Genomic DNA, 15817 nt, shown 5'->3' on the forward strand with positions numbered 1-15817 from the left:
TTTCAATAGTCAAATAGTTTCACATGAAAATTCGACATATATAGTCTTTTACCTGGATTAGAGGATGACTCCAATAATAGATCAATTTTATGAAACCACTTTCTGGTACTTGTGGAGGTCGATTCTTCACCATATCTTCAATAGTATCATAGGGAACGAAGTGCTTTTGCTTAATCTTTCCTTTGAACCGCTTCCAAGCATCTCGAATCGCTTGCATTACCCACTTTTCTCCACTGTCTGAGAGGATAAACTTGGTCTGCATGATTATAAGTAATTATTATATGCTCTTGTGCTGAATAAAAAAATTAAAATCAATAATTACCGAGTGTCTTACGTTAACATAGTCCCACATGAACTTCTTAGCTTTAGAAGGAACAACATGCCAACTAGTGTACAAAAGACTAACGAATCTTTTATTTCTACCAATAGTGCCAACAAAACTAGTTAAATTAGAAACACTTTGGTCGGTTGGTCCTACGGTCTGTCCAATATCAAAAGTGACTTCTTCCCGCTGTTCCATAGTCCTTGCATAAATCTCCTTGCAAGTTATTTTTCCACGGGTTTTCTTCTTCTTTGGCTCTCCTAGTTTCGTTCATTAGGAAATAGATTAAGGACTAATTAGTGATGCCAATTGAAAAAAGAAGCATTACAACTTACAAGAGAAGATAGAAAAATAGCAAAACAGTACCTTCTTCATCATCAATGTCCTTCATCACATGTTGATAATAGTCTTTATCAAGTGCCGTGCTTTCTTCCCCGTTGATAAACCCCGTTTTTAGGGTTTATCATGCATAGAATCTAAGGGTTTTATCAATGATCTTCCACACTTATTCATATAAAACTACATGATTTTGTGTCTTTTTCCTATTTTTTCTCATAGATGAAAATGTGCTTCTTTTGCATCAAAATGGATACATTGTAATCCTCCTCAATTACCATTAGATGCCTTAATCCATTTGTTGAGTGATTTCAGAAGTCACAGGGTAAAAATGGCTAAGAGGAATGAAGGAAGCATGCATGAATGGAAGGAGCATGAAACAAATTAAAGAATTGGAATTTGCACATGCACGCGCACGCGCACCGTGCGCGTATGCGTGGATGCGTTCATCCAGAGCCAGCGCAGTGGAGCCGAGCGAGGAGCCGGCGCGCCTATATGGCTGGGCCATATCCCTTATGACGCTCGCGCGCACCTTACGCCTGCGCGCAAGATCGTAAAAGACCCAGGGACGCGTACGCGTGTAGTGCGCGTACGCGTCGATGTGCGCACATGATTTTTTAAATGAAACACGTGCCCAGCGATTTCAGGGGGTTCCCAGGCCCTGTTTTGGAGCAGATTTTAGAGGGAAAAGCTTAAGAAGACCAAGGATTAGGTGTGTTAGGACAATTAGTCATAATTGTAGATTTTTTTAGGGAGTTAGTTACATTTTATTTCTAGAGAGAGAAGCTCCAACTTCTCTCTAGGTTTTCATTCTCCATTGCAAGTTTTCTTGGAATTCTTGGTGAGATCTATTGATAATTGACTTTTTGTTTGGCTACAAGTGTAGATCTACTCTTCTTCTACTCTTAATTGATGTTCTTTTGATTCTCTTTCTTAGATCTAGATTTGGTATACCTTGTTACTTTGAATTTGGATTAATGAATTGAGGTTTCATTCAATTGTTTGATTGTTGATGATTGTTTGGATTAGATAGCTTTGATTCAATTCTCTTCTCTCAATTACATCATGTTTTCTATAATTGCCTACCAATTATTTGTGATAATGACAACCTTAGCTATGGAGTAGATTTCTCTTACTTGGCTTAGGGGTTGAGTTATTGGAGACACTTGTATAGTTGATATCAATTGTAGATTATGAATTGAGAATTGCTAATTGACTTGGAGTGCACTAAAGCTAGACTTCCCTAGGGTGAGACTAGGACTTGTGACTCAAGTTAGTTACTCTCACTTGACTTTCCTCCATTGTTAGGGGGTTAACTAAGTGAAGCAACAATCAATTCTTATCACAATTGAAGGAAACTATAATGATGGAACTTCCAAAGCTTACTCTTGGCCAAGGCTTTTATTTCAATTAATTGTTGATTGCTTTGCTAGTTTGAATTCTTGCACCAATTCTCAAAACCATAAAAGCTTTTCTAATAAATGATGCACATTCTAAAGCAATTCCTAGGGAGAACGACCCGGGATCAATACTCTCAGTCATAGATTTTAGAATTGTTTGATGCGGTATTCGTGTGTTGGTTAGACTATACTCACGATCGGATTCATCACTAGTTTCTAACCGGCATAAGAATATTTACGTACATCAAAATGGCACCGTTGCCGAGAAATTGCTTATGTGTGCCATTCTATTGGTTAGTGTGAATATGTTGATATGTGAATACTTGCATTTATCTCTTAATTGATTGTTTGCTTGTTTGATTGTTAGTTAGGATTAGTCTTCGCTTAGATACCAATTGATGTCATGAGTTTCTTATCTCCTTCATTGTATGACGCGTTCACTACCAAATCCGAGCTTAGCACCCTTTGATTTGGAAATTGAAAGAACCTTGCTTCATATTAGGCAAGCTCGGAGGCGGTTGGTCTTTGAGGAAGGTGAAAAGGTTTTTACCAATTCACCAACCATATCATAGTCATCCAACGAAGGAACCAATTACTCTTCCGTTGATACTACTAATAGTTTTTCTTTCGATCTAGGTTTTGACAACATGGCCGCTCCAAGGAGAGTTACTCTCAAGGAAGCGGGTGCACCGGATTTTGTTCTCTAACCTCTACATGTGCTTCATCCCAACTTGAATGCAAACTTTGAACTCAAGACCGCCCTCATCAATCTCTTGCCAAAGTTTCATGGACTTCCCGCACAAGATCCAATTAGACACCTCAAGGACTTTCATGGTGTATGCTCGACTACTAGGCGGGAAGGATCTGATGAAGTGGCTATATGGTTGTTCGCCTTCCCCTTCTCTCTTGAGGGAAGAGCCAAGGAGTGGTTCTATACCTTACCTAGTGAGGTTGTGTCCGATTGGGATTTGCTTAGGAGAGAATTCCTTGATAAGTTCATGCCCGTGGAAATGACGGACAAGCTAAGGAAGGAGATCTCATGTATTGTACAAGGCGAGATGAAAACTTTGTATGAATATTGGGAATGATTTCGCAAACTTCTTGATTCATGTCCCAACCATATGATTGACACTCAAGTCTTGCTTAGCTATTTGTGCCAAGGCATGAGGGAGCAAGATAAGAATTTGTTGGATGCTTCAAGCAACGGTTCTTTGTCAAAGTATAGGACGGCGGAGGAGGCATGGCAACTCATTACCGACTTGGCCGAGTCCACTCAACATGCTAGACAGAGAGTCAACCGTCCAAAGGCTGTAAATGAAGTTTCTTCTAGTGGTGAGACCGCTACCCTTACCAAGACCTTTTGTGAAATGACAAGCCTTCTAAAGTAACTCCAAGTGAATCAACAACAACCTCCATCTCAACAACAACCTTCTCCTCAAAATCAACAATGTCAACAATTGGTCCCCCAAAGAGTGTATGGCATTTGCTCATGCTACTCCCACTACACGGACGAATGTCCAAGTCTCCAAGAAGATAACACTCTAGCGGCTACCCACAACTTCTATGATCGCCCCTATTATGAACGTTCTAATCAAGGATACCATAACCAAGGGAGCAATTATAACCAAGGGTACCCCCAACAAGGAGGCAACTATAGCCAAGGGAGTAACAACTCCAATCAAGGATGGAGGGATAGCTCCAACCAAAGTTGGTGGGACAATTATCAACAAGGAGGAAGGGACAATGGAGGCAACCAAAGATGGAACAACAACACTTCACAAAACTGCCATTCACAAAACCCCCCAAACCAACAACCAAATCAAGGAAGGAACTATCAAACCTACATACCACCTCATAGACAACCACTTCCACCCAATCAACCCCAAGCACCATAAATTACCTACCCTTCCACATCTCCAAATCAAGATGACACACTTTGATCCATACTCCAAGGACAAAAGGAACTCCAAAACACCCTCAACTCAAGCCTTAATGGCCTCACTTCTACTCTCCAAGCTCTCATTACTCGCATGGAGCCACCTTCTATTCCCACTCCTCAAGCCTCAATATCTAGTGCCATACCCTCTCAACCTTTACCCAACCCCAAAGGTGGCATCAACATCGTAACCTTGAGGTCCGGAACGCAATTGAAGGAAAGGGATTCCAAGGCACCTTGTCCAATGAAAGTTGCTCAAGAGGACGATGGAGTTGTGGTGCGCAGAAATCGTGATTGTTCATTCCTTGGTAACGGCGCTAAAAACTCAACACGCACGTTCATAATCTTAGTTCTTTGTCACAACTTCGCACAACTAACCAGCAAGTGCACTGGGTCGTCCAAGTAATAAACCTTACGTGATGAGTAAGGGTCAATCCCATGGAGATTGTCGGCTTGAAGCAAGCTATGGTCACCTTGTAAATCTCAGTCAGGCGGATTCAAAAGGTTATAGAGTTTTAATAATTAAAAGATAAATAAAACATAAACTAGGATAAAGATACTTATGTAATTCATTGGTGAGAATTTCAGATAAGCATATAGAGATGCTTTCGTTCCTCTGAACCTCTGCTTTCCTGCTGTCTTCATCCAATCATTCCTACTCCCTTCCACGGCAAGCTTTATGTAGGGCATCACCGTTGTCAATGGCTACATCCCATCCTCTCTGTGAAAATGGTCCAATGCGTTGTCACTGCACGGCTAATCATCTGTCGGTTCTCGATCATAGTGGAATAGGATTTACTATCCTTTTGCGTCTGTCACTACGCCTAGCACTCGCGAGTTTGAAGCTCGTCACAGCCATCCCTTCCCAGATCCTACTCGAAATACCACAGACAAGGTTTAGACTTTTCGAATCTCAAGAATGGCCATCCATGGGTTCTAACTTATACCACAAAGATTCTAATATCTCGGACTCGGTCCTCTGTATTAGATATCTAAGAGATACTCATTCTAGCTTGTTTGCATGTAGAACGGAAGTGTTTGTCAGGCATGCGTTCATAGGTGAGAATGATGATGAGCGTCACATAATCATCACATTCATCATGTTCTTGGGTGCGAATGGATATCTTAGAATAGGAATAAGCTTGAATTGAATAGAAAAACAATAGTACTTTGCATTAATTCATGAGGAACAGCAGAGCTCCACACCTTAATCTATGGTGTGTAGAAACTCTACCGTTGAAAATACATAAGTGATAAAGGTCCAGGCATGGCCGAATAGCCAGCTCCCAAACGTGATCAAAGGATCAAAAGATAATCCAAAAGATGTAAATACAATAGTAAAAAGTCCTATTTATACTAAACTAGTTACTAGGGTTTACAGAAATGAGTAAATGATGCAGAAATCCACTTTTGAGGCCCACTTGGTGTGTGCTTGGGCTGAGCATTGAGCTTTACACGTGTAGAGGCTTCTCTTGAAGTTGAACGCAAGTTTGTAACCTGTTTCTGGCGTTCAACTCTACTTTGCAACCTGTTTCTGGCGTTTAACTCCAGAATGCAGCATGGAACTGGAGTTGAACGCCAGTTTGCATCATCTAAACTCGGGCAAAGTATAGACTATTATATATTTCTGGAAAGCCCTGGATGTCTACTTTCCAACGCAATTGATAGAACGCCATTTAAAGTTTTGTAGCTCCAGAAAATCTACTTTGAGTGCAGGGAGGTCAGAATCCAACAGCATCTGCAGTCCTTCTTCAACCTCTGAATCTGATTTTTGCTCAGGTCCCTCAATTTCAGCCAGAAAATACTTGAAATCATAGAAAAACACACAAACTCATAGTAAAGTCCAGAAATGTGAATTTTAATTAAAAACTAATAAAAATATACTAAAAACTAACTACATCATACTAAAAACTATGTAAAAATAATGCCAAAAAGTGTATAAATTATCCGCTCATCACAACACCAAACTTAAATTGTTGCTTGTCCCCAAGCAACTGAAAATCAAATAGGATAAAAAGAAGAGAATATACTATAAATTCCAAAATATCAATGAAACTTAGCTCCAATCAGATGAGCGGGACTTGTAGCTTTTTGCCTCTTGAATAGTTTTGGCATCTCACTTTATCCATTGAGGTTCAGAATGATTGGCATCTATAGGAACTTAGAATTCAGATAGTGTTATTGATTCTCCTAGTTCAGTATGTTGATTCTTGAACACAGCTACTTTATGAGTCTTGGCCGTGGCCCTAAGCACTTTGTTTTCCAGTATTACCACCGGATACATAAATGCCACAGACACAAAACTGGGTGAACCTTTTAAGATTGTGACTCAGCTTTGCTAAAGTCCCCAATTAGAGGTGTCCAGAGTTCTTAAGCACACTCTTTTTTTGCTTTGGACCTTGACTTTAACCGCTCAGTCTCAAGTTTTCACTTGACACCTTCACACCACAAGCACATGGTTAGGGACATCTTGGTTTAGCCGTTTAGGCCAGGATTTTATTCCTTTAGGTCCTCCTATCCACTGATGCTCAAAGCCTTGGATCCTTTTTATTACCCTTGCCTTTTGGTTTTAAAGGCTATTGGCTTTTTCTGCTTGCTTTTTCTTTTTTTCTCTTTTTTTTGCCATTTTTTTCTGCAAGCTTTGTATTCACTGCTTTTTCTTGCTTCAAGAATCATTTTTATGATTTTTCAGATTATCAAATAACATGTCTCCTTTTTCCTTATTCTTTAAGAGCCAATATATTTAACATTCATAAACATCAACTTCAAAAGACATATGCACTGTTGAAGCATTCATTCAGAAAATAAAAAAGTATTATCACCACATCAAAATAATTAAACTAGTTTCAAGGATGAATTCGAAACCATGTACTTCTTGTTCTTTTGTAATTAAAACATTTTTCATTTAAGAGGGATGATGGATTCATATTCATAACTTTAAGGCATAGACACTTAGACACTAATGATCATGTAATAAGACACAAATATAAATAAACATAAGGCTCAAAAATCGAAAAACAGTAAAATAAATAGACAAGGAGATTAAGGAATGAGTCCACCTTAGTGAGGGTGGCGTCTTCCTCTTCTTGAAGAACCAATGGTGCTTTTGAGCTCCTCTATGTCTCTTCCTTGTCTTTGTTGCTCCTCCCTCATAACTCTTTGATCTTCTCTAATCTCATGAAGGATGATGGAGTGCTTTTGATGTTCCACCCTTAGTTGTCCCATGTTGGAACTTAATTCTCCTAGGGAGGTGTTGATTTGTTCCCAATAGTTTTGTGGAGGAAAGTGCATCCCTTGAGGCATCTCAGGGATTTCATGGTGAGGAATTTCCTCATGCTCTTGTTGAGGTCCATGATCTCTTATTTTGCAGTCAAATGCTCTGCCACTGAGCTATGGACCCTTGAGATGAATCTCTCCATCTCCCATGACTCGGAGGTGGAAGCTTTTGTCTTCTCTTTCCTCTTTCTAAAGGTTTCTCTGGCCTTAGGTGCCATAAATGGTTATGGAAAAATAAAAAGCAATACTTTTACCACACCAAACTTAAAAGGTTTTCTCGTCCCCGAGCAAAAGAAGAAAGAAAGTAGTAGTAGAAGAAGAAGAAAATGGAGGAGATGGAGGTAGAAGGTGTATTCGGCCAAGGAGGGTTTTAGATGGTTATATGATGGTTTTGGAGGAGTAATGGAGGTGATTGGTGAAGGGTATTTGGGGAGGAGAGTTATGAAAAGGTGTGAAGAGAAGAGAAAAAGTGGTGGAGATCCTGTGGGGTCCACAGATCCTGTGGGGCCAAGGACTTAACATCCCTGCTCCAATTAGGCATGTAAAACGCCCTTGCTGTGCAATCCTGGCGTTTAACGCCAGACTACTGCCTGTTTCTGGCGTTAAACGCCCAAATGTAGCTTGTTTCTGGCGTTTAACGCCAGGTAGATGCTTGTTTCTGGCATTTAAACGCCAGACTGCTCTCCTCCAGGGTGTGCTATTTTTAATGCTATTTTTTATTCTGTTTTTGATTTTTCAGTAGTTTTTGTAACTTCACATGATCATCAACCTAATAAAATACGAAATAACAAAAAGAAAATAAAATAGATATGCTTTAAATAACATTGGGTTGCCTCCCAACAAGCGCTTCTTTAATGTCAATAGCTTGACAGTGAGCTCTCATAGAGCCTCACAGATAATCAGAGCAAGGTTGGAACCTCGCAACACCAAACTTAGAGTTTGAATGTGGGGGTTCAACACTAAACTTAGAGTTTGACTGTGGGGGCTTTGGTTGACTCTGCAGTAAGAGAAGCTTTTCATGCTTCCTCTCCATGGTTACAGAAGGAGAACCTTGAGTTTTAAACACAAGGTTGTCCTCATTCAGTTGAAGGATCAATTCTCCTCTGTCCACATCAATCACAGCTCTTGCTGTGGCTAGGAAGGGTCTTCCAAGGATGATGGATTCATCCTCATCCTTCCCAGTGTCTAGGATTATGAAATCAGCAGGGATGTAAAGGCCTTTAACCTTTACTAGCACGTCCTCTACTTGTCCATAAGCCTATTTTCTTGAGTTATCTGCCATCTCTAATGAGATTCTGGCAGCTTGCACCTCAAAGATCCCAAGTTTCTCCATTACAGAGAGTGGCATGAGATTTATCCCTGACCCAAGGTCACATAGAGCCTTCTCAAAGGTCATGGTGCCTATGGTACAATGTATTAAGAACTTTCCAGGATCCTATTTCTTCTGAGGCAATGTCAGTTGATCCAGATCACTTAGTTCATTGATGAGCAAGGGAGGTTCATCTTCCCAAGTCTCATTACCAAATAATTTGGCATTCAGCTTCATGATTGCGCCAAGGTACTTGGCAACTTGCTCTTCAGTGACATCTTCATTCTCTTCAGAAGAAGAATACTCATCAGAGCTCATGAATGGCATAAGGAGGTTCAATGGAATCTCTATGGTCTCTAGATGAGCCTCAGATTCCTTTGGTTCCTCAGAGGGAAACTCCTTGTTGATCACTGGACATCCCAGGAGGTCTTGCTCACTGGGATTCACGTCCTCTCCCTCCCTTGTAGGTTCGGCCATGATGGTTAAATCAATGGCCTTGCACTCTCTTTTTGGATTCTCTTCTGTATTGCTTGGGAGAGTACTAAGAGGAGTTTCAGTGACTCTTTTACTCAGCTGGCCCACTTGTGCCTCCAAATTTCTAATGGAGGACCTTGTTTCATTCATGAAACTTAAAGTGGCCTTAGATAGATCAGAGACTATATTTGCTAAGCTAGATGGATTCTGCTCAGAATTCTCTGTCTGTTGCTGAGTGGATGATGGAAAAGGCTTGCTATTGCTAAACCTGTTTCTTCCACCATTATTAAAGCCTTGTTAAGGCTTTTGTTGATCCTTCCATGAGAAATTTGGATGATTCCTCCATGAGGGATTATAGGTGTTTCCATAGGGTTCACCCATGTAATTCACCTCTGCTATTGCAGGGTTCTCAGGATCATAAGCTTCTTCTTCAGAAGATGCCTCTTTAGTACTGTTGGATGATTCCTTCAATCCATTCAGACTCTGAGAGATCATATTGACTTGCTAAGTCAATATTTTATTCTGAGCCAATATGGCATTCAGAGTATCAATTTCAAGAACTCCCTTCCTCATAGGTGTCCCATTATTCACAGGATTCCTTTCAGAAGTGTACATGAACTGGTTATTTGCAACCATGTCAATGAGTTCTTGAGCTTTTGCAGGCGTTTTCTTTAGGTGAATGGATCCACCTGCAGAATGGTCCAGTGACATCTTTGATAGCTCAGATAGACCATCTTAGAATATATCCAGGATGGTCCATTCTGAAAGCATGTCAGAAGGACACTTTTTGGTTAGTTTCTTGTATCTCTCCCAAGCTTCATAGAGGGATTCACCTTCTTTCTGTTTGAAGGTTTGAACATCCACTCTAAGCTTACTAAGCTTTTGAGGAGGAAAGAACTTGGCTAAGAAAGCCGTGACCAGCTTATCCCAAGAGTTCAGGCTATCCTTAGGTTGAGAGTCCAACCATATTCTAGCTTTGTCTCTTACAGCAAATGGGAAAAGCATAAGCCTGTAGACCTCGGGATCAACCCCATTGGTCTTAACAATATCACAGATCTACAAGAATTCAGTTAAGAACTGAAAAGGATCTTCAGATGGAAGTCCATGAAACTTGCAGTTCTGTTGCATCAGAGAAACTAATTGAGGTTTAAACTCAAAGTTGTTTGCTCCAATGGCAGGGATTGAGATGCTTCTTCCATGTAAATTGGAATTAGGTGCAGTAAAGTCACCAAGCATCTTCCTTTCATTGTTGTTATTTTCGGCCATGTCTCCTTTTTTGAAAATTTCTGTCAGATTTTCTCCAGAGAGTTGTGCTTTAGCTTCCCTTAGCTTTCTCTTCAGAGTTCTTTCAGGTTCCGGATCAGCTTCAACAAGAATGTTCTTGTTCTTGTTCCTGCTCATATGAAAAAGAAGAGAACAGAAAATATAGAATCCTCTATGTCACAGTATAGAGATTCCTTATGTAAGTAGAAGAGAAGAGAAGAAATTCGAACACAGAAGGAGGGAGGGGTTTGAATTTTTAAGAAAGAGAAGTGTTAGTAGATGAATAAATAATTAGAAAGAGGTGAGAGAGAAAAATTTTTGAAAATTAGATAAAATAAAATAAAAGTATTTTTGTTTTTAAATTAAAAATTAAAAATTAAAATTCAAAATTCAAAAATTAAGCAAGGAAAATTAAATCAAATTAAATTAAATTTAAAACAATTAGTTAATTTAAAAAAAGAATTTTGAAAAAGAGGGAAGGGATTTTTGAAAATTAGAAAGAGAGAGTTAGTTAGGTAGTTTTGAAAAAGATAAGAATCAAACAAAAAGTTAAGTAGTTAATTGAAAAAGATTTGAAAATCAAATTTTGAAAAGATAAGAAGTTAGAAAAGATTTTGAAATTGATTTTGAAAAAGATATGATTGAAACTTAATTTGAAAAAGATTTGAAAAAGAAATTTGAAAAGATTTGATTTTTGAAATCAAAGTTGATTACTTGACTAACAAGAAACTAAAAGATATGATTTAAAATTTTAAAGATTGAACCTTTCTTACTAGGCAAGTAACAAACTTAAAATTTTAGAATCAATCACATTAAATGCTAATAAGATTTTCAAAAATTATGAAAAAGATTTTTGAAAATTTCAAAAATTATGAAAGAAAAATGAAAAAAATTTGATTTTTTTTGAAAAAGATTTGAAAAAGATAGAGTTTTTAAAATAAAAATTTGATTTGACTCATAAGAAACAACTAATTTTGAAAAATTTTTGAAAAAGTCAACCCAAATTTTCGAAATTTTATGATAGAATAAGGGAAAGATATTTTTTTGATTTTTTGAATTTTTAATGATGAAAGAGAAAAACATCAAAAAGACTCAATGCATGAAAATTTTGGATCAAAACATGTGATGCATGCAAGAACACTATGAATGTCAAGATGAATACCAAGAACACTTTGAATGTCAAGATGAACACCAAGAACTTATTTTTTGAAAAGTTTTTAAGAAAAGAAAACATACAAGACACCAAACTTAAAAATTTTTATTCTTTAGGCATTAATGTTTCAAGAATGCATATGAAAAACAAGAAAAGACACAAAACAAGAAAATATGAAGATCAAACAAGAAGACTGGCCAAGAACAACTTGAAGATCATGAAGAATGCAATGCATGAAATTTTCGAAAATAAATTTTTTTAGAAAATTAAAAAAGATGCAGTTGACACCAAACTTAAAACTTGACTCTAGACTCAAACAAGAAACACAAAAATATTTTTGATTTTATGATTTTATAAATTATTTTTTTTGAATTTTTCGAAAATAAGAGTAATAAAAACAAAAAGGTTAAAATCAAAATAAAGTAACCTAATCTGAGCAACAAGATGAACCGTCAGTTGTCCAAACTCGAACAATCCCCGGCAACGGCGCCAAAAACTTGGTGCGCAAAAATCGTGATTGTTCATTCCTTGGTAACGGCGCTAAAAACTCAACACACACGTTCATAATCTTAGTTCTTTGTCACAACTTCGCACAACTAACCAGCAAGTGCACTGGGTCGTCCAAGTAATAAACCTTACGTGATGAGTAAGGGTCGATCCCACGGAGATTGTCGGCTTGAAGCAAGCTATGGTGACCTTGTAAATCTTAGTCAGGCGAATTCAAAATGTTATAGAGTTTTAATAATTAAAATATAAATAAAACATAAACTAGGATAGAGATACTTATGTAATTCATTGGTGAGAATTTCAGATAAGCATATAGAGATGCTTTCGTTCCTCTGAACCTCTGCTTTCCTACTGTCTTCATCCAATCATTCCTGCTCCCTTCCACGGCAAGCTTTATGTAGGGCATCACCGTTGTCAATAGCTACATCCCATCCTCTCTGTGAAAATGGTCCAATGCGCTGTCACTGCATGGCTAATCATCTGTCGGTTCTCGATCATACTGGAATAGGATTTACTATCCTTTTGCGTCTGTCACTACGCCCAGCACTCGCGAGTTTGAAGCTCGTCACAGCCATCCCTTCCCAGATCCTACTCGGAATACCACAGACTAGGTTTAGACTTTTCGGATCTTAAGAATGGCCATCCATGGGTTCTAACTTATACCACGAAGATTCTAATATCTCGGACTCGGTCCTCTGTATTAGATATCTAAGAGATACTCATTCTAGCTTATTTGCATGTAGAGCAGAAGTGTTTCTCAGGCACGCGTTCATAGGTGAGAATGATGATGAGCGTCACATAATCATCACATTCATCATGTTCTTGGGTGCGAATGGATACCTTAGAATAGGAATAAGCTTGAATTGAATAGAAAAATAATAGTACTTTGCATTAATTCATGAAGAACAGTAGAGCTCCACACCTTAATCTATAGTGTGTAGAAACTCTACCGTTGAAAATACATAAGTGATGAAGGTCCAGGCATGGCCGAATGGCCAGCCCCCAAACATGATCAAAGGATCAAAAGATAATCCAAAAGATGTAAATACAATAGTAAAAAGTCCTATTTATACTAAACTAGTTACTAGGGTTTACAGAAATGAGTAAATGATGCAGAAATCCACTTCTGGGGCCCACTTGGTGTGTACTTGGGCTGAGCATTAAGCTTTACACGTGTAGAGGCTTCTCTTGGAGTTGAACGCCAGTTTGTAACCTGTTTCTGGCATTCAACTCCACTTTGCAGCCTGTTTCTGGCGTTTAACTCCAGAATGCAGCATGGAACTGGCGTTGAACGCCAGTTTGCATCTTTTAAACTCGGGCAAAGTATAGACTATTATATATTGCTGGAAAGCCCTGGATGTCGACTTTCTAACGCAATTGAGAGCGTGCCATTTGAAGTTCTGTAGCTCCAGAAAATCCACTTTGAGTGCAGGGAGGTCAGAATCCAACAACATCTGCAGTCCTTCTTCAACCTCTGAATCTGATTTTTACTCAGGTCCCTCAATTTTAGCCAGAAAATACCTGAAATCACAAAAAAATACACAAACTCATAGTAAAGTCCAGAAATGTGAATTTTAATTAAAAAATAATAAAAATATACTAAAAACTAACTAAATCATACTAAAAACTATGTAAAAACAATGCCAAAAAGCGTATAAATTATCCGCTCATCAAGTTGAGATAGAAGAAATTAAAGAAGAGGAGGAGTCACATGTAATAGTTGAAGATGAAGACCCTCAACCAAGGAGTGAAGTCCCTAGAAAGGAGCAACTCTTAGAGGAAGTAGCTCAACCAATTCCATTTCCTACATTGGCAAGAAAGGCTAAGAAGCGTGTGGAACTTGACCCAATGATGGTGAAGATGTTCAAGAAAGTGGAGGTAACCATCCCCCTTTTTGATGCTATACATCAAGTACCTAAATATGCGAAATTTCTTAAGGACTTGTGTATGAACAAAGATAAAATTCATGAGTTGGAAACCATTCTTAAGTACCTAAATATGGTGATTTTTTTTATCATTGCTTGGATAGTCTTGAAAAAGTTTTGGAAAGATGTGCTAAAACCAACCTTGTCTTAAATTTTGAGAAGTATCATTTCATGGTCAAACAAGGCATTGTTTTAGGACATATTGTTTCCAAAGATGGTATTTCCGTAGATCTGGCAAAAATTAGTGTCATATCTAGTTTGCCTTACCCCTCTTCCGAGAGGGAGGTCCGCTCTTTTCTTGGACATGCAGAATTTTATCAGAGATTCATCAAGAATTTTAGCAAGGTAGCATTGCATCTCTCAAGGTTGCTACAAAAGGATGTTGATTTTGATTTAAGTAAGGAATGCATGGAGGCTTTCGACAAGCTCAAAGTAGCATTGACCCAAGCTCCCATTGTGCAAGGGCCGGATTGGAGTCCGCCATTTGAAATAATATGTGATGCTTCAAATTTTGCCGTGGGAGCCGCGTTAGCACAACGCGAGGGTAAGAATCCATATGTCATAGCCTATGCATCAAAAATATTAGATGGAGCCCAATCCAACTACACTACTACCGAAAAAGAACTTTTGGCCATTGTTTTTGCCTTAGACAAATTTCGAGCATATCTTCTCGGTTCAAAGGTGGTAGTGTACTTGGATCATGCGGCATTAAAGTATTTGTTGGCTAAGAAGGAATCCAAACCGAGATTGATTAGATGGGTGTTATTGTTGCAAGAGTTTGACTTGGAAATCAAGGATAGGAGTGGTACGCAAAACCTAGTGGCGGACCATCTAAGTCGCCTTGAACACACGAAATGTGATACTACTCCTATCAATGATTCATTTCCCTTTGAGGGCTTGCATGCAATCTCGGAAACCATTCCTTGGTATGCACCAATCGCCAATTACTTAATATCTCGCTCCTTCCCTCCTAATCTCTCCAAACATCAAAGGGATAAGCTAAAAAGCGAATCCAAATACTATGTGTGGGATGACCCATACCTTTGGAGATGTGGGGCGGATCAAGTAATTCGGAGGTGCATTCCACAAACTGAATTCCACTCAATCTTAGAAGCTTGCCACTCCTCCGAAGGAGGAGGCCATTTTGGACCTCAAAGAACGGCAAGGAAAATCCTAGATTGTGGCTTTTGGTGGCCAACTCTTTTTAAGGACTCTTCTCATTTTTGCAAATCTTGTTCTCAATGCATTAGATTTGGTAATATCTCTAAGAAGGATGAAATTTCCCAACGAACCATGCTATTTTGTGAGATTTTTGACGTGTGGGAATCGACTTCATGGGGCCATTCCCAAATTCTAATGGTTTCCTCTACATTCTACTCGCCATTGATTATGTATCCAAATGGGTGGAAGCGATACCCACCCAGACGGATGATGCTAATGTGGTCCTTTCTTTTGTGAGAAATAATATCATTTGTAGATTTGGGTCGCCACGAGCAATCGTGAGCGACCAAGGTTCACACTTTTGCAACAAAAGAATGGACGGACTAATGAGGAAATATGGCATCATGCATAAAGTAGCCACGGCCTACCACCCACAAACAAACGGCCAAGCCGAGGTTTCCAATCGGGAGATCAAACACATCTTATAAAGGATTGTGAAACCCAATAGGAAAGATTGGAGTGCCAAGGGCCTACCGAACGGCCTACAAAACGCCAATTGGCATGAGCCCCTTTCGGTTGGTGTACGGCAAAGCTTGCCATTTGTCGGTGGAAATAGAGCACAAGGCGCATTGGGCCATCAAGGAGTGTAGTCCGAGTTTGGGTGGAGCCGGAATTGAGAGGAAGCTACAATTAGCGGAGTTAGAATGTTTGAGGCTTGAAGCTTATGAGAACTCTAGACTTTACAAAGAAAAAAT

General features: G+C 38.9%; 2 protein-coding genes and 1 non-coding gene across 3 annotated transcripts in view; 1 reads left to right on the forward strand and 2 right to left on the reverse strand.

Moving 5' to 3' along the window:
• Positions 1-15817, reverse strand: part of LOC148573444 (subtilisin-like protease SBT2.5) — a 62622-nt gene that overhangs the window by 13307 nt on the left and 33498 nt on the right. The gene's annotated exons all lie outside the window — the stretch shown is intronic.
• Positions 20-1166, reverse strand: LOC107627090 (uncharacterized). The gene is made up of 4 exons (XM_088504724.1): positions 1082-1166; positions 689-751; positions 335-582; positions 20-256 (listed from the first exon to the last, which is right to left on the reverse strand). Exons 1-4 carry the CDS (start codon positions 1164-1166, stop codon positions 20-22), a joined length of 633 nt encoding a protein of 210 aa, XP_088360850.1.
• LOC148573447 (small nucleolar RNA R71) lies at positions 9819-9926 on the forward strand. Its single transcript, XR_015906716.1, has one exon. It is a non-coding gene; the product is annotated as a small nucleolar RNA R71 (small nucleolar RNA).

Source organism: Arachis ipaensis, chromosome B2 (genome assembly GCF_059453495.1).
Source record: "Arachis ipaensis isolate K30076 ecotype BB chromosome B2, ASM5945349v1, whole genome shotgun sequence".
In the NCBI taxonomy this organism is placed as follows: Eukaryota; Viridiplantae; Streptophyta; class Magnoliopsida; order Fabales; family Fabaceae; genus Arachis; species Arachis ipaensis.